General features: G+C 39.1%; 1 protein-coding gene across 19 annotated transcripts in view; it reads left to right on the forward strand.

The window, feature by feature from the left end:
* The window catches only part of kcnma1a (potassium large conductance calcium-activated channel, subfamily M, alpha member 1a), a 147,317-nt gene that overhangs the window by 99,516 nt on the left and 25,795 nt on the right, over positions 1–22,006 (forward strand). For 3 of the 19 annotated variants that reach the window (XM_053232798.1, XM_053232793.1, XM_053232800.1), the window contains 12 exons: positions 345–455; positions 686–791; positions 898–980; positions 1,576–1,645; positions 1,935–2,090; positions 5,129–5,238; positions 5,542–5,610; positions 9,277–9,363; positions 9,470–9,546; positions 13,824–13,997; positions 19,587–19,619; positions 20,452–20,532. In XM_053232798.1, the coding sequence (XP_053088773.1) occupies positions 345–455; positions 686–791; positions 898–980; positions 1,576–1,645; positions 1,935–2,090; positions 5,129–5,238; positions 5,542–5,610; positions 9,277–9,363; positions 9,470–9,546; positions 13,824–13,997; positions 19,587–19,619; positions 20,452–20,532 (1,157 nt within the window). Of the gene's footprint in view, positions 1–344; positions 456–685; positions 792–897; positions 981–1,575; positions 1,646–1,934; positions 2,091–5,128; positions 5,239–5,541; positions 5,611–6,750; positions 6,763–9,276; positions 9,364–9,469; positions 9,547–11,026; positions 11,036–13,823; positions 13,998–19,586; positions 19,620–20,451; positions 20,533–22,006 lie in introns of all 19 variants that reach the window. The other 16 variants (XM_053232809.1, XM_053232806.1, XM_053232807.1 and 13 more) reach the window with 14 other exon arrangements.

A 22,006-nucleotide genomic window follows, 5' to 3' on the forward strand; every position in this document is an offset into this window, starting at 1 on the left:
TCAGGTTTTTGCCAACATGCGTACATGTAAGAGGGTGGTTTGGCTTTATATTTGGATTAGACTCTGAGAACCTCTGACAAATCAAATAGAACGAATGGGATTCGTTTTAAGACCTAGGCTAGATGGAAGGTTCCTGCCATGTTAGACCATTTTTATAGATATGAGGTAAAAGAGTATTTGGTAGTGTTAGGAAAAAAAAAAAGTCAGCTGAGGTTTTAAAAGCTTTGACATATATTGTTGTCAAAAGTAATGTTTGGATTTTTAATGACTACACTCTTTAAACTACAGGCCAGAAGTTGTTTTATCTCATTTTGTGCTGCTAAGCTGAATTTTCCCCTTTGCAGGCATATTGTGGTCTGTGGTCATATCACACTCGAAAGTGTATCCAACTTCCTTAAAGACTTCCTACACAAGGACAGGGATGATGTCAATGTAGAAATTGTTTTTCTTCATAAGTAAGTACATTCTTGTTTTGTTAATGCCAAGTATAAAGGAAGACACAAACTCTACTTCCACATTCAAGAAAGTGTAATAGGACTAGAGGATTAGGAAAAAAAAAACAAGCATATCTGCTACTCAGAAAATCTATTAATTCTGTTTGTCCATATGTTTCTATGTGTTTTTAACATACACAAAAGTAAACATACACAAGTATTGAAGATTCTGTGTGTTCCCTGTGCTTTAGTATTTCCCCTAATCTTGAGCTGGAAGCCTTGTTCAAACGTCACTTCACTCAGGTGGAATTCTACCAAGGATCTGTTCTTAACCCACATGATCTAGCTAGAGTCAAGGTAATTAATTCTAGTAGGTGATTATTAAGATGCAGGCAATTCATAATTATATGATAAATCTCTGTGTTACGTGACCTTTGTGTCATTCCATCACTTTAAAATGTAGATTGAGTCAGCGGATGCATGCTTAATTCTCGCCAACAAATACTGTGCAGACCCAGATGCTGAAGATGCATCGAATATAATGAGGTGAGTTTGTTTTTACATAAAATCCAATTAACAGTCGCTACCATTAACCATTTGCCATTTTGCACATTTTTGTGTATCCTACTCCTTTCTTTGTGTTCTGTGAGTTTTTCTGTTCTCATGCCTCAGGAGAGTTGAGGTCCATCTTTCCCTTCCACAGTAAAAAAAAAAAAAAAAAAAAGAGGTGTGAATGAGGTACTCAGAAATGCTCTAAATGCCCAGAACAGCACATGTTTATTTTGGCCCCAGATGAAATGAATGTAATATCACACTGGGAGGGCATGGTCACCCATTTTTCAGTTTGTTCAGAGCATGTACACGTTACATTTAGCACAATGTGCCAAATATTTTTTAGAGAGGATTCCGAGTGTGCTTCAGCACTATCCTCTTATAAAGACCCAGTGCTGCATTAAAGTGGCTTCATGCACAAATAAATTCCTCACCGCTCTTTTACAACCCTGGAGAAATTCAGTCGAAGCATCCAGAGTCCACCTCTCACCTCACTTTTCATAGGCTCTGCTGTCATGAAAGAAGATTAATTCAATTTAGCTTGGATGTGATTTGAGCTGTAACACATATATGTTTCTTTTTGTTACAGAGTAATATCCATCAAGAATTACCATCCAAAGATAAGAATAATCACTCAGATGTTGCAGTACCACAACAAGGTATCATTGCAGTTTCTTCATTTTTTTCTGGTCTTGAGAGAGCTTTTAGCACTTTGCACATTTTGAGAGCATTTAGCATTTTGCACTGTTTACAGAGAAGATTTACAGATGAGATCAAGCCGCACTACGCATAGTCTAAACATATAATTTTTCATTTAAGTGTATTCCTCATCTACAGTTGATCTAACTATTGATAATGAACCTTCCTTTTCATTATGTCAAATGTCTGTAAGGCGTTGGAGAAGGAGACTCAGTTGACTTAGTGTATTCCTGTCCCGTGTGTGTTCAGGCCCATCTGCTAAACATTCCCAGCTGGAACTGGAAGGAGGGCGATGATGCGATCTGCCTGGCCGAGCTGAAGGCGGGCTTTATAGCCCAGAGCTGCCTGGCACAGGGCCTGTCCACCATGCTTGCCAACCTGTTCTCCATGAGGTCATACATCAAGGTAATGTCGGCTATGACCTCTGGCTCTGATAGAATGCACAGCTATGCATGCTATCCTTATATGCTAGAATCAGCCTCCCAGTCAATCCCCACTGCAGCTCAATCACTGCGGCTATTACGCTGCAGGGTAAATCATCTCCGGAGCTCTGCCGTCTCATTTGTTTCCCACTCAGGACAGCAGCGCAGCAACGCTGTCACCATTACGGGGTAATTGATATGAGTGGATGGCACTGCAGAGGCGAGAATGTAAATTAGTGGCTTTTCTCAGGCTGAATTTACTGTCCCCCTGCGTGCTGATGTAGCAGTGAAATGTGAACCATGTGTCTGTTCCATAGTCAACAAGCAGCACCTCAGAGCAATCTGTATTTATAGCCAGCCTGCTTCAGCACACACACACGGCTCTGTCACAGAACTGTCCTAATAGATGAGGAAACATCAGATCAAAATTATACAGTGTCTGTGAGATGGAGCCGAATCACACTAGACATGCTGTCTCCAGCAAGGCTGTGGATTAGGGGAATTGAGATGAATGAGTTTGGATTTAGTATGAATGAGTGAGTGTTTGAGGTGAATGGGTGAGGCTTTACTGTCAGTGTCAGATGAGGAGAGGCTGGATTTGGTTAGAGGACAGAAAGCAGTCAAATTGAAATTATTTTCCATTCCCCAAAGGGCCATAACATTGGCTTTGATTTTTGGATGCCGTGCAAGCTCTTAACATTAAGGAAGGGCTTACTTCCTGGAGAGAAACATTCTTGTGTCATAGAAAAATGAGGAATAACTGTGCAATGACTGTTAAATTGTATTATATGTGGAAACATCTGCAGGGTCGATCATTCTTCTCGTAAAAACACATGGACAGGACCAGGACCACCCATGCCAGTTTTCAGCGTACACACAACACACAGACTAACTTTCCAGCTTGTAATGAAAAGGGTGTCTCACTCAAATGTGCAGGCTTAGATTCAAACATTATGACGTAGTTCTTGGTATCCCATCAAAGTGCTTCTCCAAAGCAGTAAGACAAGTCACTGAGCATGGAAAAGAAGAGGTCGTGATTTGCTCGTCTGCAATATCTGGGATATAGTTTGAAAAAACAAACTTTTACTTTTGTGCAGAGGCAGTTTGTAATAGAATCTACTGCACATTTCCTTGGCATTTGCATTCACTGATCATTTCTCACAAAACAGTTATAAATGATTAAGGTGTTCAACAGTGGTGAGGCACTTAAACATTTGGCTTTCAATTGAATAATTGTTTGTATTTGTCAGAGCACAAGGTAATCATAACTAGTCTGCATCTGAGCTGTCTTATACCCAATTTATTGTATCTGTAGTTCCAGCTATGTGGCCTGCGCATGATGTAAGTACACAAACACAAAACCAGAAGTTTTTATTTAAGCCAACCCTCATTCATTCTGAATACTGAAGAGTGACTAGTATATGGAACATATTACTTACATTTTTTGTAAACAAATGTAAAAATGTAAATAATTACAGCTAAAAAAGATTTTTTTTTTTTTTTTTTACAAACAAAATTGACCACCTAGGCTATGGCAAGAAATTTTGGCAGTGAAGACTAAATGTCTTAAAGCATAAAAACTTAGAGTAACGAAAATTCTTAAAATTAGTCTGTCTTGATTTTTGTTCTTGGTGCTTTTGAAAAACAATGTTTCTTGAGAAGCCAAATCAATTTCCACAGATTTGTCATTCAGCAAAGCACATTGCATTAATTAAGGAAGCAATTAGCAAAAATAGGTCAGCAGTGGCACGTTACAGCTCCTCAGTGAAAGCCCAACAGGACAATGTGCGAAAGAGCATCACCAAACTGTCTTATCTGATGCACTCAAGCAGAAGGGATAGAACAGACTGCTCTGCCCCTTGAAATCAGTGCTGATTTGAGTGGGCACTCAGGAAACAAACCACAAGGGCATGGAGAAGTGTTAATGAGACACTTGCACAATCATACAGAAAGTGTTACTTGCTGTTTGGAGGTAGGATTTGTATTAGTTGAACAGATTTACGGAAAGACCATTAACCAACTATAGAAGCAATAACTTAGCTTTTGTCAGGCCTTTCACTATGTAAAAGCAGTAAACAGACGGGTTTTGTGCAGAAGCTGGCGATCAGACAGTGCTTTTCCTGCTCGCTGGAGGATCTCAAGGAAATAATTGTTCTGTCGTTGGAAGAGCTTATGCCTGCAGCATTTACATCAGGCCTGACAGGCTGTGACACAAATGTGTGAGGTAATTTAGGAAGCCCTAAGTAAATGGCTGCCATCTCTTCAGGGCAGGATGACAAGAGCCCTCCTATTAGCACAGTCCTTAAAATTGCCCGCCTAAAAAGCATCGGCTCTCAGCCCAGCCGAGACAGGGGGAGCTCTCTTTAAAAGTCAAGCCTGCCTTTGAAAGGCACGTTCCAGCCTGGCTGTCAGACAGATGCTGGGTTGGAGATGGCAGAGTAATGACTGAAGCTTTGCCTAATGGCACTGCTGCTTATCAAAGCTCTCCCTGGCCTGCTCTTCAGACATGTGTAATGAGGGAATGATGAAGGAACCAGAGTAAAACCTAGACTGATAGAGAAATACTGTATGCCTTACACAGTGTTCCCTACCATTACTGTTAGGCCCTGAGGCTGTAAACCCGGTGCTTACTTCCATTTCTTTATCTATTTTTGGTATGTTATGAATTATTCAGTGTTTATATGGAATAGTTTAGGATTTTTATGTTACCAAATTATTATCTGATTATTTTCTTGTTTGTATGGTACAGTCAATAAGTAATTAGACTGTGACAGGTTTTGTTGTTTTGTGAAATGACACAAAGCCTATAAGGCTAAAGTCATTGTCTTTCAATAGGAGGTTAAAGTCAGAATAAAATATAGAATGTTTGCTTTAATGATTCAGTGTTTTTTACATCTGTATTTAGCAAAGCACATCCACAATTGTTAAATTTAGAAAATTATGAAACTGGGCCATCAGTACAAAAAAGAATAAGTTGTTACTTCTTGTAGCAAGCAACTGCTGTGTTTCTCTGCTTTACAGATCGAAGAGGACACATGGCAGAAGTATTATCTGGAGGGAGTGGCCAATGAGATGTACACTGAGTACCTGTCCAGTGCCTTTGTGGGCCTTTCTTTTCCTACAGTTTGTGAGTAAGTAAGCCAGATCCATATATCAGTATTTTGATTCTGAATTAGAATTGAGGTTATTAAATACCATCTCCAGAAAATATACTTACATTGTACTGTGTAGATATTTTTCTGTGCGTGAAATTCATGCTGTTGGTTGCCTATAATATTGTAGTTCCTTATGTTAAGGTTAAAATGAATGCTAGTAGCTAATGTACAATAGTAATGCTGTACAATGGTAAAGTGATGCATTTAAGGCTTTAGTCTTGTTGTGGAATTGCTTTTAACACAAAAACACTGATCTTTTCTTATTTCTCTTTATTTCAGGCTGTGTTATGTGAAGCTCAAATTGTTGTTGATCGCTATTGAATACAAGTCAGAGCAGAGGGAAAGCAGGTTTGTCCCCCTTTGGTCTTCCTGATTCATCATGGCACACGTTCCTGACCAAAGAGGGGCAAAGCAGTTGGGTCCCTCATTGGTTTTTTTTGAGAGTTTCACTATATGACCCACCACCCCTTTTCACAACAGTCTAATTAATAGATACTCTTTTCAAGGTTAAATAGTATTCAACCTGATTGAGAAATAGACTAGATTGACGCTGCCTCACTGTAGCAGTATCAGCACACAAAACAATTTAGATCCCTGCAGGTCATTGCCCTTTCTATAAAAGAGATGATAATGACTGTATGCACGAGTCAGTGTGACACAATAGAGCCATAACATCTGCTCAAACTCACTGTGATCTATTGATGAAGGCTTTACTCTTAGAGTAAAAGGCCTCCCATCAATAACACTCCTGTTGCATTCTGTTAACTGAACCATTAGAACTAATAACATGAAGTACTCTGTCTCAGTAACCTCAGCTTGCCAATTCCCACCACCCCCCCACATCCACAACTTGTCGTCAGATGTTTCTGTATAACTTACTAATACATTTTTTGGTGTATTTCACAATAACTAATGAGTGTGGCAGTCAACTGGCCTGACCAAAAAACACAAACTTTAGCATTCAGCAAATACACTTCCATTTGGCCTTCGGTTGTTTAGTATGAATAGTATATTTCATAGGTTTGGTTTCTGGCACTGTCTTTTTGTTAGCGAAAACATTTGCAGCTTTTTGAAACCTGTAGTTTACACTTGTATATTAGAGCTCAAAACTGTTTTTAATGAAAACAGTAAAATAGAGTTTCGTTATTGTACAACACGTATAGAGGGCACAACACAGTACTTCGTCATGCTATTTAATTCATTCTTCCAGGTGTTTTTATATTCCACTCTCTGGTGGACCGTGTCCTTTACTTATTTTGCACTATAGGTGATTATAAATAATAATGTTCTTTTATTTTTTGCTTAATCACATTTATTTAAAAAAATAAATAAGTAAAATGAACTTACATTTGTTTTGCCCTCTACTATTGTCCTATGTTCAGAGCAAGGTCAGTTGAGGCACAAGTGATTTTAAACCTCACCTCCTTTTTGAGTCCATGACATCATGTAATAAATGTGTGATTTGTAATGTTTTCTTGTTGTTTGCAGAAGCAGAAAGCGGTATGCCCTCTTCATTTTCTTACATCCACACTTTAGATCCTCCAACTGTTGGAAAAAAAACTTAAGGATATTGTACCATCCCCCTTTACAAATATGGCCAAATTTCTCACTCTCTTATTGTGATCCTTGTGCTTAATGCACTAACTTCTTTGCAGGCAGAAAGAGTAGTTATTGTCATTTGTTTCTTTGTCTGTACTGTTTATCATCTCCATGTATTCCAGTTTGTGTTTTTTTTGTAATGTTTTTCAGTGTCTATCAGCTGTGCACATGTCTGCTCAAACAAATGATCTCTGTCCTTCTGTTTTCTATGCTATTTTCTCCATCAAAACAGTACTTCATGTTTTTAAAGTTCCATCTCACCTAACCAAACAAAAGAAAGCGCTCTGACAAAATCAATTGTCGTTTGGAAACTTGACCATCACAAAAACACAAGAAACGTTATTGTCTGCACATGGTTAAGTTAAACACACATGGCATAAAACCTGTATATGCCGTGCCTATTCCAGTTAAACAAGGCCGCTGTCGATAACAGTCATCTTTCTTTACCTCCCATTGCCACACTAACACTCAATCATGTGTGCATATCTGTGTGTAGAATGTAGTGTGTATGTTTGTGTGCGTGTGTAATAGTCGCAACATGTCTCTTTGCTATGTTTTGTATGTAAGTAAAGATTAGAGAAATGTGTGTGTGTGTGTGTGTGTGTGTGTGTGTGTGTCAGCGTGCTTTGTGTGGAACTGTCCCTCATCATGTACCCCAATGCCTGTGCGTCTCTGAGTAGATGTTCATGAAGTGAGGTCACTTCCTGTCAGTTTGGTGTTCTATACAACAATCCAACTGCACAGAAGTTACTGCAACAGTTTGCATCTACGTGCCAGTTTGCCTACGTGCAGTGGCTGTACCTGCTCTTTCTCTCTCGTAGATGTGCCGATGGTTGTGACACTCTTGGTTGCAGCATGCCTGAACACTGTCACGTGACGTGTGATGCTTGCCTTGTTTCCCATAGTATGAGGTTTGATCAGACTACAGGCCTATGTTGCCGAATGATTGGACCACATGGAGTACACGTGAAAATCTCAGATATGGGGAGCAACATGAATATGTTGGTGAATGAGTCGATTTGTTTACTTTGCCGTCTTTTGAGTAGCATGCAGAATGTGCCTTTATATAAAGAGTGGGAATTTAATTATATGAAGCTTCACAAAGCTAAACACAAAAAAGAACATTGAGAAGTTACTCATTTCTTTTTAACCGGAATGGACTTGTGTTTTTTGCTAATAAAGATGACTATTGCTTTATAACAGATTAAATTCCCCTCTTTTAGTCATTCCTGATAACATGGTTGTTTGTGGAGCCCAGACGAAAGAAGTTTCATATGCTGCATCTGACTGAACTTTCAGTTTGCTTTAATATGTTTGTAACTGGGCTGCAGTGCTCAGCTCCTCACTTTCATCTGGGCTCTGGCCAGGCCCAATGTTTGTCCAATGTTGCAGTCACCAGTCAACTCATTGATGACTTCTAACCAAAGGCAAGCATTAACAACTGTGTTGTGTCGTCTCGTCTCTGTCTAATTAACGGGGAATGATACAGTGGCTCAGTAGTGGCTCTGTCATCACTACTGAACTTCTACATTGACTACTAAAACCTGTCTACAACTAATAAGGAATGTTTGGCAAAAGATAAACTTTAGTGCCCTACTACCTTGGGAGGTCACAGTGAGACACTGAATGTGCTGGCTGATTTAACTCCAATAATGAAAAATACTGTTTTGAATGGCCTGCTATATCACTCAAAGCCTGGAGGTAAAACGTTTTAAGTGATGTGCATGTTGATAAGTCTGATGTTTACTTTTAAGCTTTACAGTTAAACAGAAGCTGATTGTTGTATATGTTACTAAAGCAATTGTATTAGGCAACAGTCCATTAAAAGCATGCATGAAAATGATAGCCTTTTCTGTAGCATGAGATAATGCTGCTAGCTAAGACATGCAGGTTCAGGGGTCATCCCTCACATTAAGTGGCCTGGTGTATTCTAACATTCTACTCCTCCTCACTACTGTCACAGGAAAACCATAGCTTGTATGTCAATCTGAATGCTCCAACTAAAACAACCTCATGAAAGCAATTTCAATTCTTTCATTTTCTTTTTGTCCCACAGCCAATCCAGTCTGAAACAGCAATTAAATTAGGATTGGCCAGTTGTGCTGCAATGTTTTGCTTATTTGTTTTGGATGAGAAAACAAAGGCTGAAATCAGTTAAAACAACAGCAATATGTTTGTGTGGATAGGAATAGCGCGTCATTGTTTCTGCAGTTCAGAGCACTAAAAAGATCATTTGTAAAGAAAAGGTAAAGTGGCAAACTGCTTGGTGGCAGTTCAGTATAGATGCTCTTTTGGCCCGTGAGTATTCCCTGAAGGCCGGAGGGTGTACCATTCCTCTTGATTAGAGCATTTTACTGTGAAATTTTTTATTTGATTTCTGTTAACAGGCACGATCATTTCTTTCTCATTAAACAGTATTCTGATCAACCCTGGGAACCATGTAAAGATGCAGGAGGGAACCTTGGGATTCTTTATTGCCAGTGATGCCAAAGAGGTCAAAAGGTATGTCCTACTCTGAGCGACAGCTGCCTGTTTCTTGGCTATTGCTGTCACGTGATGTTGCCTTCATGTTTAATCCATTTCCATTTGTATGATGTTTCTCTCTCAGAGCATATTTCTACTGCAAAGCTTGTCATGATGACATCACAGATCCCAAAAGGATCAAAAAGTGTGGCTGCAAGAGACGTAAGTTCACCAGGCTGCCCCACACCCTTCACATTTCACTGGAGTCTCCACAGGATTCAGCTTTGCTCATGCGAAATAGTGTTTGTAGTATACATATGATTATCACTTTTTACTTTTTAGTATGTTGTGTAGTCCTCATCTCTACGATCTTGGTTTAATCCAAAGCAAGTGGTTTCAAATTATTCCACCTGTTCTATGCTTGTATTTGTTACATTTTAAAATAAAGTTTCTTTAAGCTTTTGGATGCAGTCAATGCCTTTTAGTTGCAGGACGTATTATACTAACAATCAAGGAAGCAAGGATCAGTGTGACCTTTACACCAGAGCTAAAAGTCTTTAAGGGATTTGACGCTTGAAAATGAAAGAGTAAAGGAGTGATAGAGAGTGTGCAGTGGGGGAGAGAAAGGGTGTCAGTGAGTGATGACAGGGAGAGGAGAAAAAGCAGCTAGTCATCAACATGCTAATGACTGAGAAAGATGAGAAAGAGACAGAGAGAAATAGAGATGGGAAGAGGCAATGACGTGATTAGCGGGGCTGAAGAGAGAGCCTGTCAGCCCATGCTAGCATCAGTGGGAGAGATTTCGAGATAATGGCACCAGTCAGCTGAAAAAACAAAAGGTAAAGAGCCCTGGCCACCCTTGTCAGGCACACCACAAACACACTCCTGGCCTAGGATCATTTTACTAATCATATCCACCCTGTTTACCCAGAGAGCCCGGCGCTAGTGCTACTCAACTTCGCCAGTGTCATCTCCCACTGCCTCAGCGTGGCAGAAACCCATTCTGACAGGAAGGCACTGAAGCAGAAAGGAAAGAGTCACAAGGATTTGTATTGCTGAGTGTAGACGCTCAGTCGGCTCGCTGTTAGACTCTTTGTCAGTGATAACTGCAGCATAGATAATTAGATGCAGACTGATTAGGCGTGTGTTAAGGCAGGTATTTCATTAATTCTGTGTTTGAGTGGAGGAAGCATTACCATGACAGTAGGACTAATGCATTGTTATTACTTGACCTATATAAGCACTTGTCTAAATCAGTTAGCCACAGGATGAATAATTCAATTACACAGCGAATGGTCAGTGCTTGAGTCTCTAAACTAAACTATTTACTTTTGGCAGCAGATAGTGGGCTTTAAAGGTAACACCCTGGATTTGATTCTCAGTAACTTTAAAACAGGCATCCATGTCCTGATGGAGATTAGTGGAGCTTGGGTTGATAAAGCAGGCAGTTGAGTCTAACTAAAGTATCTTTTTTCTTGTTGTCATGTACCAGAATGGGATTTTCTGCTGTAACTTTCAGGTCCGATTGAAACAGGCCGGTTTTCAAAATGCCTCACTGAAAAAGATGACCTTTCCATTGCTGTAATGGACGTTTATGATATTTATTTTGTTTACTCTCTTCATGTCCATTGACACACTTTCTGATGTATTTCCTTCCTTGCTGCCCTGGAATGTGCCTCTTTATTTAACCCCTCACTGGTAGTGATATATTGTGAGTAAAAATGGGCTCCCTGTGGCACAGAGTGCAGTCTAACTGTCTCTCTATCTCTCTGTTGACAGTATATATCTATCTCTCTCTCTATATATATATGTTGCATGTACCAGTCTAGCTGCTGCATCCTCCCTACACCTCCCATCTCTACACTGTCTTCAGGTCAAATAATGATACAGCACAATACAGCTCAAAGATTCAACATGGCCCCTGTCTGCTCTCTCTCCATCCCAACTTCCCACCCTCAGTTTCTCCAGATGATCATTGTCGTCCTCAGTGAGAGGAACAAGAACACTCATAACCCCACAATGCAACAGTACCTTCTGGAACCAAGACAGTGTTTGTTTGACCTAATGGCTTAGATGCTCTGTTAATCCCAAGTCTGTTTTCCAAAACAGAAAAATACATAAACAAATCTCAAAAGCCAAGCAGATTGATATTTTCAACACTAGACTTCAAAGAGGAGGGAGAAGTTCATCTCTGTCCATCCCCTCGCTATCAGAGGCAATTTTGCAAATTGTTGTATTTTTAGAAAGTGGAAAGTGTCCTGTGGAAAGTTCTTCACATTGTCTCACAATTTAAACAATCTGGTTTCCTTTTGCTTCTCCTCTTCCCCGGCCCCTGCTGCCCAGGCCATGTACACAGCACTCATTGCTATTGTCAGAATTGAAATGATCCAGCTCTTCATTTCAATTCTGCGTAGAACTTGGGCCCTTTTTTACTCACTGCCAATGATCAACATACCTGTCAGTATCAGAGTCATGGTGGTAGGATTGACCAGCTGCTGTACAGTAAGTGGCCAATAGATGGCGGAATAGCTCCGTAGCTGAGATTGGAGTAGACATGCTGAGCACTGAGGTCCTCACAGTCCTGTTTAGCAAGAATGCTGTCAGCAGAAGGGTTTATTTGGTTGTCACTTGGCTTTCTTTATATAAGTCTCCCGGTGGAATAGGGTGTTTTGTTGTTGTTGGTTTTTTTTTCTTTTTCTTATTTCTACTTTTTTTTTTATTTGTAGACATGTGGCCAATATTTTGGAGATGTAATATTATTTCTGCAGGTAGTTAGTTTTTCTTGAAGGGAAGGGCTTTATTGTGATTGGTCTGCATTTTGGAGTGTGTTAACAACAAAAGGTAATGTTATTATTGCTGGATTAAATACAGGTACTGTTCCTCACCAGTTGTATACTGTATGTCTGTTATTGGTATACTGTATTTATGGCATTTAAATATAGGTTATACTATATGTATGGTTGTACTACATTTAGGTTTTTTACAATGTCTCATTCTTTAAAAGTTTACTAATAGAAGTGTGCATGTAAGTGCCAACAGCATTCTTGCTAAATATGGTTAATCTGTTTGAGAGGCTTCAGTTAGGATTTGTGTATAGCTGCGTTAAGTCCCTCATATCATCATGTTGTCCTGTGTGTTCCTCCCTCCATGTCTCTATGACTAACATATCCACATAACTTATGCTTGGATGAATGTCAACCCCAGATCTCTGAAGTGACAGATTTCAGCATGACATTGACGTCTCAGACTCACTGCTGCACGTCAAGGCGCCACTTTGAACTGTTTCTGTCCTGCAAACAGTTGACTAGCCTCCACTCCAGCGCTGAGACTGCACTCACCTCTCTGCATGCTTATGATCCCTAATTTCAGCTGTTCTGCATGGTCCTTACGGGAATAACAGTCCCTGAGGTTGTGGCCACAATTTAAAAGGCCCAGTAATGTACCCTATTCTCTTGCTGGCATGTTACTGAAATTGACCTATTAATGTAGACTAATGCCATCAGACAGAAGTGAAAAAAGCAGGATTTTCCCTGTAGACTGCGAGTTCTTTTCAGGGTGCCAGACTTTATTATGGTCTATTAACACAATGGCACCGGGAGAATGAGTACCAGGGACTGTTTTTTTGTTTTTATTTTCATTATTTTTATTTAGCTAGGATCACAGCAATCACATACTGTATAGCCTCTCACCACCACTCCCCCAAGACACACACACAAACATATACGCACATGTACACACACATACACACACTTTTATTATCTCATAAACATGGTTCAACATACATGTTTTTATATGCAGTATTGTTAAATGCAGAAACTACGCTGTTTACTCAAAGTACAGTGCAACAAAGTATAATAACACTACAACAATAACTCTCCTACTTAGTCTGGTATCAGTGCATAGGGGGTAGTGGTGTGATGAGTTGGCATAGGATTCAGGAAAAGAGCCTGATGGCCTGTACAGGGCCCTGCTGCTGCATGATGCGATACAGGTACGTGATCCTCTCCTTAAGACATAGAGGATGCAGGTTATGAACTGAGTTTTGCTGCTAATGGCATTCACTCATCCTTCTCTTCCTGATTGCCTCCTGCCCCTATCCCCTGATCTTATTGTCATATCTGACCATTTGACCTTTTATGACATGATCAGCCTTAGGGCACAGCTTGACCCTGGCGAGATGACTGATACCTTCCAAACAGACTGTGAGACATCTATTGGAATTATGATCAATCAAAAGTATTAATGGAAGTGAATTTGGCCTCCTCAATATTCTTGCATTAAATGAAATTATGAAGCACATTTTCCTGTGCTGTAGTTACACTGGATCTGTGTGTTCATCTCCCAGTAATGGGTCAAGCCTGTGAGAGCTTGCTGCTAAGGCTTTGCAATTTCTTTTCCTTTATTAAAAATACCTTCAGACATCCCTGGTTTATGAACTCTTTTTTCCTTGCCATTAACCTGCTGCTTCTCCTCTCCTCTCATCCAACACATGACTGTAGCCAAGATGTCCGTCTACAAGCGAATGAAACTGGCATGTTGTTTTGATTGCGGGCGCTCTGAGCGCGACTGCTCGTGCATGGCAGGCAGTGTACATAGTAACATGGACAGCCTTCAGAGGGCCTTCCCACTTTCTTCTGTCTCTGTTCATGATTGCTCAACCAGTTTACGTGCCTGTAAGTTCGATCGCCAACCACATGTTCTTTCATGTTCGTGACTTGTGTATGTGTCTGTGACGTATTCCATGTCTTGTGCTTTTTTTTTTTTTTTTTTAAACTTTGTTCTGTGCCCTCATTGTTTCCCTCTCCGTGGCTTTTTTGGGTGTTTTTTCGCTGGGTGTGGTGCTTTATGGATGGGTATGATTTTCTGTACAGTGGTCGAGTGGTAGTGGTAGTGTTGTGGCTTCTCTGTGATAGTGCTGCTGCAGTAGGTGGTAGGCGTGTTGTCGCATGCTGTGTTAGTGGAGCACTTGTGCTGTTCTGGTGCCTACACAGTCACTGTTTGATGTTGAGAACTACAAATCAGGTTAATGTTTATCTGTTCAGTGAAAGTAAGTTTGATGTTAAAAAAGAACGTTGATAAGCTTTTGTCGTGTACATTTGTGTGCTGAAGATGTTTCACTTTTTTGATGTATAATGACAATAATTTTTCAGGTTGGAAACAATACAATGTCGTGCTAACTTTTTTTTCCCCCTATAAAGCAGCTTCAGGCACCAGGGGTCAGCTGAAAAATGTTATTGATGTCATGTTTTGTAATGGTAAAGATGAGAAAATGTGACAAATATGTATCATTCCAAAGATACAAGCAATGTGTGGTGAAGTTTGAAAAAACGAATAATATTATAGGCCAACAGATTTTCCTGGTTAGGTAATATTTTCAACACCAATACAGGACATATAGAGAAATGTTTCCATATTTAATTATTATATACATTTTCTATGTTACATGGTATATTTTGTTTAAATGTGTTCCTTAATGACTGTTTATTAAATGCTCAAGAGCTGAAAAGTAAGTACACATTTGAAATCTTGTACCCACTGTGGCTCTTGGACAAGTATCTTTTTACCGTTAGTCATTATGTCTCTACAATTTACACAAGGTGAAAGAGAACATATTTTCATCTTTTAATGAAGTACACAAATGAGTGTGCGGACAGAGTACTTGCCACAGGATCTTATCTTCTCCCCACTCAATGTTTTTTTTTTTTCTTAGCCAGCAACCGGGGAGAGAAAAAGTCAATGTCCTTTATTTAATGCCTTGTATACCACTGTGGGACTGTCTGGCTCAATGTAAAAGTTAAAAGGAGATCCCCTGGCAGAAACTCAATTGAGACGGCACTGATTCAGGCTGTAGGAGTCAAAATGACTGACTCAGTTAGCTGTGCAGAACACAGTGCTGTGGAGGGGCCTTTCTTATTAAGTCAGAGCAGATGTGAAATACTAAAGTGTCTGTCAATTAGGCCATGACAGTAGCACGGCCTGCTTATCAAAGCAGGGGTCAGTTCAGACGATCACATTTCCTCTGAGCTGCTCTCTGACTGTGCTCCCCATCCTTCTAGATTACTGTCAAACATGCTATGATGAGTTTGGCTTTGTGTTTTATGTTTTTATTCCGGGTCATATCCCTGGATACCAATTACTGGCCATTACATTGTTACTGATCTCTCCTTTTCCCATCATTCCCTTGTTGAATTTCAGGAAATTCTTTTGCTGTTCTATTTTTTTTTAAATCCTTGTTCATTTAAGCTTCAGAGTTCTGACAGTTGCTTAAGTGAGGGATTTGTTTTGCTTTCTCTCATTGCTTTTTTTGTCTGAACTATCACAGCATTCCTATGATGATATATTAATTCTAAGCCGCAGTCTGACTGATTTCACTATGTTGAATAATTGATTTCTTTTGGACTTCATCTTGTATGCACTTTTAAGTTTTTCAGATAATACTCATACCATGTAAGTGCATAGAATGCCTCTACAGTTATACATGGAGTAGAATTATCTGTGTTGTCAGGCTCCTGCCTGCTTGTCTGGTTTAATTCAGTAGGCTGCGATTGAGATGAAGAATAGCATTTGGTAAAGTGAGAATTGTATGCTCCAACCTTTTTGCACCCCATGGGTCAGAAACCATACATCACAGCGTGCCTGCACTAAGCACGGCACTTGTAGAGTTATACCTCCACTTTATATGTGTGCAGTTATTGCTGAAATAAATACAGCTCCCTTGGACCCAGTAATTCAGTGGAATGTGTGAAATGCATGGCTGTAAAGGCACTAAAGGCACGTTGTCTTAGAAAAGTGGTGTTCTATGTACGGATCCTCCTCCACTCCTCTTTGCATTGTTTCGTGCATGCTAACGTCTGGATGCTAATGGTTTTCTGTGTCAGAACCAGACAAAGAACTATTAGTATGAAAATGAGATGCATGAGTGGTAGACAACTGCGTCTCTTTTGCTGTTAGCTGCAGCCGAAGCTCAAAGAGCACTTGACAAGGAGCCAGGAGTAGTGTAGCCGTCATTACAGCTCGGCACACTATTAAGAAGTGTTTGATACGACGGAATAGCGCGAGCGGCAGGAGGCACACTCACACTTCCAATGACTTGGCTGCCTCTGCTGTAAGTTACAGTGACAATTACAGTCCCTCTGCTCTACCTGCCGAGACTTATCCTCTCATTACACAAGATTTAAAGAGTCTAAAAGGTGCCCGATATCTCAGAGGGCATTCATTCCTGTTTTAGACATAACAGTTTCAGCAGAATTGTGGCCATGGCTGTTTTACAAACAACCACAGCAAGTCTTATAGATAGAGACAGGAGAGAGGGGTCAGGGCTCGCTTTTGCTCTTGGGGCATATGTTTTTTCCCCTCCTGCTGGCTCTGCTTGGGGAGGAGGCAGTGAGCTTGCAACGGTGGGCCGAGACAATCTGAAGAACATACCCTGTCTGCGCCTTGCAGGGCGCACCTCACTAAAGACGGTCCTTATGCAGCCTGACATGGAAATTATGTTTGCATTTTCATTTTTCCAGTGCTACTGGTGCATCAGCAAACTCAGTGTGACAGTTCCTTCCCACCAGGCAGGAACAAGGCCAGCCGCCTGGGACAGATGCTGGCCAAAGAGGCCGCTCACTCACTCTGCTTTCCAGATAGCAAGCGACAGATGCCAGGGTGGGCTCGTATCGCAGCCCTACACTCTGACCTTTAAGGCATCAGATATAGCTCTAATGAAGGAACAAGCCCAGCATACCCAGCAAAGAACAGCAGAGCAGGGAACAGTGGAGGGCACTGAGAAGTGCTTGGTACTGAGTGGATCTCATCATTTCCACTTGCATTACAGCTCATCTAATCTTGTTATTTTCATCAACTGCAACATGAGTAATGTATCACTGACTTGTTGGGGCACATGGTATGTATTGGGATATTCCTTGCAGGATAAGTTGAATATGATTGTGTAGGGTGAATCTTAACAGAAAATAAACAGGCCTTGACTTAATAAAGGCTTGCATGTGTAAGCCACAAAACTGTGCAAGCCGATTTGTACTTAATATGAATTTGCGGCATTTCTACCTAAAAGAGAGAAGGGGGAAATGCCCATGGAGATTATTTTAGTAATTTTCATGTGATTTACTAAGCCTGAAAACTTCTGGGAACAGTGATTGTGTGTGCAAGTTAATATCGCCAAAAGGCAGGTATTAAATGTGCAAAAGCCAGTTTCCAGCAGTTGAAGTCGAAATGTAGACAATTTGATAAGTCTTAATAAGGGAAAGGCTTATTGAAATTTTATCTCATCTCAATGTCATCTCAAAATAATCAGCAAGGTATCTCAAAACAATGACTTACTATTACCATGATTAAAGTTGGTTTTATATTTGAGAGGCATTGCACATTTGCACCACCAGTGTGAACTGCCTGTAAAAAAAGTTTACATTCACATATATCTTATGAATAGAAGATACATACATATTTTTGACAGTTGGTGTGTTTTATTGCCTTGAATTAGTGTTGTACTTGACATATACAATTACAAACAGTCAGGTCCTTAAATATTTGAACACTTACAAAGTTGTTGTTATTTTAGCTGTCTATCACAGTATATTAGAGTTGAAATTAAATAATGAATATGAATCCAAATCGGTTATACGCCGTAAGAATTACAGCACGTTTTATATATGCTAAAAAAAAAAAACTAACAATCATAAATTAAGCTGTCAGATTTAATTTACAAATTAATGACTGCGTCAAGTTCATCAAGTGAAATGCATACTCAATTGGATTCAGGTCAGCTTGACTTGGCCGTTGCAGAACATTCCACTTCTTTGCCTTAAAGTCTTTGGTCATTTTCCATCTGAACTGTGAAGTACCATCCAATGAGTTATGAAGCAGTTGGCTGAATTTGAGAAGATGATATAGCCCTATACACTTCAGAATTCATCCTGCTGCTTTTTTCAGCAGTCACATCATCAGTAAATACAAGGGAACCTAGTACAAGTTGATGATTCTAGTACAAGTTGATCTTTGTCTCATCTGCCCATAGAGTGTTGTTGCAGAACTCTACTGGCTTTTTGTTGTTTTTTTTTTTTTTTTAAAAAAAGAGGTTGGAAAAACGATAATCTGGTCTTCCTGTTCTTGAGGCTTACCAATGGTTATATCTTGTGGTAAACCTTCAGTATTTACTCTGGTGAAACCTTCTCTTGATTTTTGACTTTGACACAGAAACTCCTACCTCCTGGAGGGTGTTCTTGATCTGGCCAACTGTTGTGAAGTATTTTTCTTCACCAGGGAAGGAATTCTTCCATCACAGTTGTTTTCTGTGGTCTTCCGGGCCTTTCGGTGTTCCTGAGCTCACCAGTACATTCTTTCTTTTGAAAATGTACCAGATAGTTAATTTAGCCACGCCTAATGTTTTTGCTGTCTCTCTAATGTGTTTGTTTTTATTTTTCAATCTAATAATGGCTTGCTTCACTGGCTCCTATTCATTATTTAATTTCATCTCCAATATACTGTGGTAGACAGCTAAAATAACAATAACTTTGTCAATGTCCACATATTTATGGACTTTCAGTTTGACTCTTCCAGGCGTCTCATGAAGATCCAAATTTTCCATAGCTATTGAGAACAAATAGCACACACAAAAACCTCATTTAGCCACTGTCTCTTCCTACTTCTAATGCACACCACTTAAGCAAATATTTTTTGTAAATATGCCCATTAATTGCACAAATAATTTATCCATTTTCACACAAAACTATTTATTTTTGGATCCTAGTAAATCAGGGCCACAGTGTCCATAAAGCAGAAAGATTTTACCTGATGTGAAACTACTGCTTCCTCCTTATTCACCTGCTTGTAACAATTGTTATTTATTGGAGATTTTTCACAGTTTCTGTAGACTGTGCTTATGTGTACCATATTTTCACAGTTTAATATTATAACAACAGTCATTAAGACAATCTATAAGATTAGGTAAGACTGAGGATGTCAGTTTGGTTAGCAGGGTGTGGTGTGTGTCAGGGTAAATCTTCAGTCAGCTTGGCTTAGAAACTGAGGACAGCCTGTTTGGTTTTCATATTTTTCCATTCTCTCATTTTTGGCTTTTCTTCTCATCACCATTATCAGTTACAGCCTCATTTAAATATGTTTAATTTGGTTGAAACAAAATGTGATCAGTGTGATCCATGCCTGTTTACTGCTTCTCATTATTATTCTCTTTCTCTTTCTCTCCCTCCTTCCATCTCTTCTCTCTCATAATCTTTTATTTGTATCTATACTCTCTTCAGCCAAATATAAGTATAACGGATATGTTACATCACGTAAGTTTTCTCCTGTTTTCCACATTCAGCCTCCGTTCCACTCATCCATCTCACTTCATCTAACCTGGCTAACCTGCTTTTGTGCTATTGTTTTTGCCCCACCCCACCCACCAAATTAGTACACTTCAAATTTGCTTTCTTAGGACTCTGTAGATGTAGGTAGGGGCCTGAATGACCTCAGAAATAGAGTATAATTCAATAAAAAAAAATCTGCACTATTGCATTCATAAAGGTGCACGTGAAAGATTAAACACCTATGGAGTAAAATACTCTCTCCCTGTGAGAGAGTATGTAGGAGCTAGTAATACTATGCACATAAATAGCACATACACTACAGGCCAAATGTAAGCGAGCAAACAGTGATTTTTAAAGTTTGAGACTGTACAACAAAGTCAATTTGGCAAGAACCAACAAAACACAACATGCTTGTATTCCGGATGGTCTGGCTCCCACAGTCACTATCTCTGACTAATCAAGCTCTGGGATGAGCTTGACCTTCCACTGACCAAAGCATTTTGCTAAAACAGTATAGGACGTGTAAAGAGCATATAAAGGCTTGGAATACTATACCAGGAACAGACCTTCTCAAACTTCATAAATTCTGTGAATTTAAAGTTTTTGCTTAAGCAAATTAGAATCTGTTGTACATTATTACTGCATTTAATCAAATTTTTTCATGTTAATACTATTTATATTCTGAAAAAAGAGAAATGTTTATATTTATTTATTTATTTGTTATCCTGTCATGCTAAGTTAAGTTACTGGTACAAACTTTTGGCCTGTAGTGTATGTTTAGAGTTTCAGTGATGTGTTTGTATTGTGCTGCCTTCAGCAGCAGATGGCGCTACAACTCCAGGGAAAACAGGAGGTCAGAGAGAGGCTGGGGTTCGGTTCAAAGCAGAATGGATTTTAGGTAAATCTCTTACTCTCCAACACAGAGCTCTGCTTTATCAAAGCAGACTCTGAAATAGCAATAAGTTTTGTTTTATATTTACTATTAGTAGAAATATATTTTTTATTTTGGTATTTATTATAATATGCATGCTTCGTGTATGATTAAAATGTGCATAATATGCTTATGCTGTGTGAATTATATTGTGTATAATAATAATAATAATAATAATAATAATAATAAAAACATGCGAAATGATGATGTCAAATCATTGTGTTTTAATGATGTAATTGAGTTCTTCCATAGCATGTAGTTGCATATTTCACAGTTTACTGCTGCCTTGATAAAGGTCTGCAATCATGGTTCATCACAGCATTTGCATTTCAGGGAGGGACAGTTGCCGTCTGGATTATTGTAAATCCACAGTGAAAGTGCCACGGCACATATCCACTCTGTAATGCTGCATGTGTTTGACAGGGGCCAGATGAATCCAGGAGTTATCTGTGGCTGCCTTTAAATCTGTGCGGCAGCTGACGGCAGAAATAACCATCTATTTATTGCTCAGAGCTAGGTTTGGGGAGCAGAAGGAAACTGTTTTTCCACTTACACCATATATTGGTTAACCTCTTGCCTCTTGTGTAGATGTCGTTATGTTGTAGTCTCCAGTTTCTGGTGGAAGGCAATGTGTTTGATAAGCTCATGTGAAATCCTTTATGTGCTCGCATTAATAGACTTACAGTTTAGTATTTCAGTATATTTTCTCAGCTCACCACATATCATTTTAAATAGGTATGTAAATGAAATTATTTGCTCCATAAATTTATTTCAGTGCAGGTGATAAAGTCTCTATATCCACAGATTTATAATGAACTATTTTCACATCTGTGTCCGGATGAATTCATTAGCATTATGAAACTAGTGTAGTTCTTATGTAGTACTTTTAAAATACAGCTGCTTGTAGCTGCTCTATGGACTGGTTCAGTCAGACGTTATCAGGCATAGTGTGCAGGGTTTTTTTCTGTTATATTGATAAGTGAGAGTGAAGATGAGATGTTTTCATTGATTTATGCTCAGTAGCCATGGCAGGGCAAATGTCATATTGAACATTTCACTTCAAGCACATGCCAATAGGTTTAGTGGTGTTTAATAAAGCCAAGGTGTCTTTGTTAATTATTTGGAAATTTGATGGCAGATTGTTTTTTTTTGTTTGTTTTTTTTTTAATAAAACCACCCATGTATAGTGATAGTGAAAGTGTAAAATAATTTAATCAACAAAGAAAATCACATTAACTTTTTATATTATGATTTTTATACTTCATTTTTTAAATTTTTTTATTTCTAAGCAGTGTAGGGATTAATAATGTATAATGAAGTATTTTAAAGAGTATTTTATATCATTCTTGGTTACAACACTAATGGCATGAGTTTACAGGGTTTTTTAGTAAAAACCAATGCATATAAAATAAATCTTTTTTTTCTATTAATTTCTATTTTT

Source organism: Pangasianodon hypophthalmus, chromosome 3 (genome assembly GCF_027358585.1).
Source record: "Pangasianodon hypophthalmus isolate fPanHyp1 chromosome 3, fPanHyp1.pri, whole genome shotgun sequence".
Classification (NCBI taxonomy): Eukaryota; Metazoa; Chordata; class Actinopteri; order Siluriformes; family Pangasiidae; genus Pangasianodon; species Pangasianodon hypophthalmus.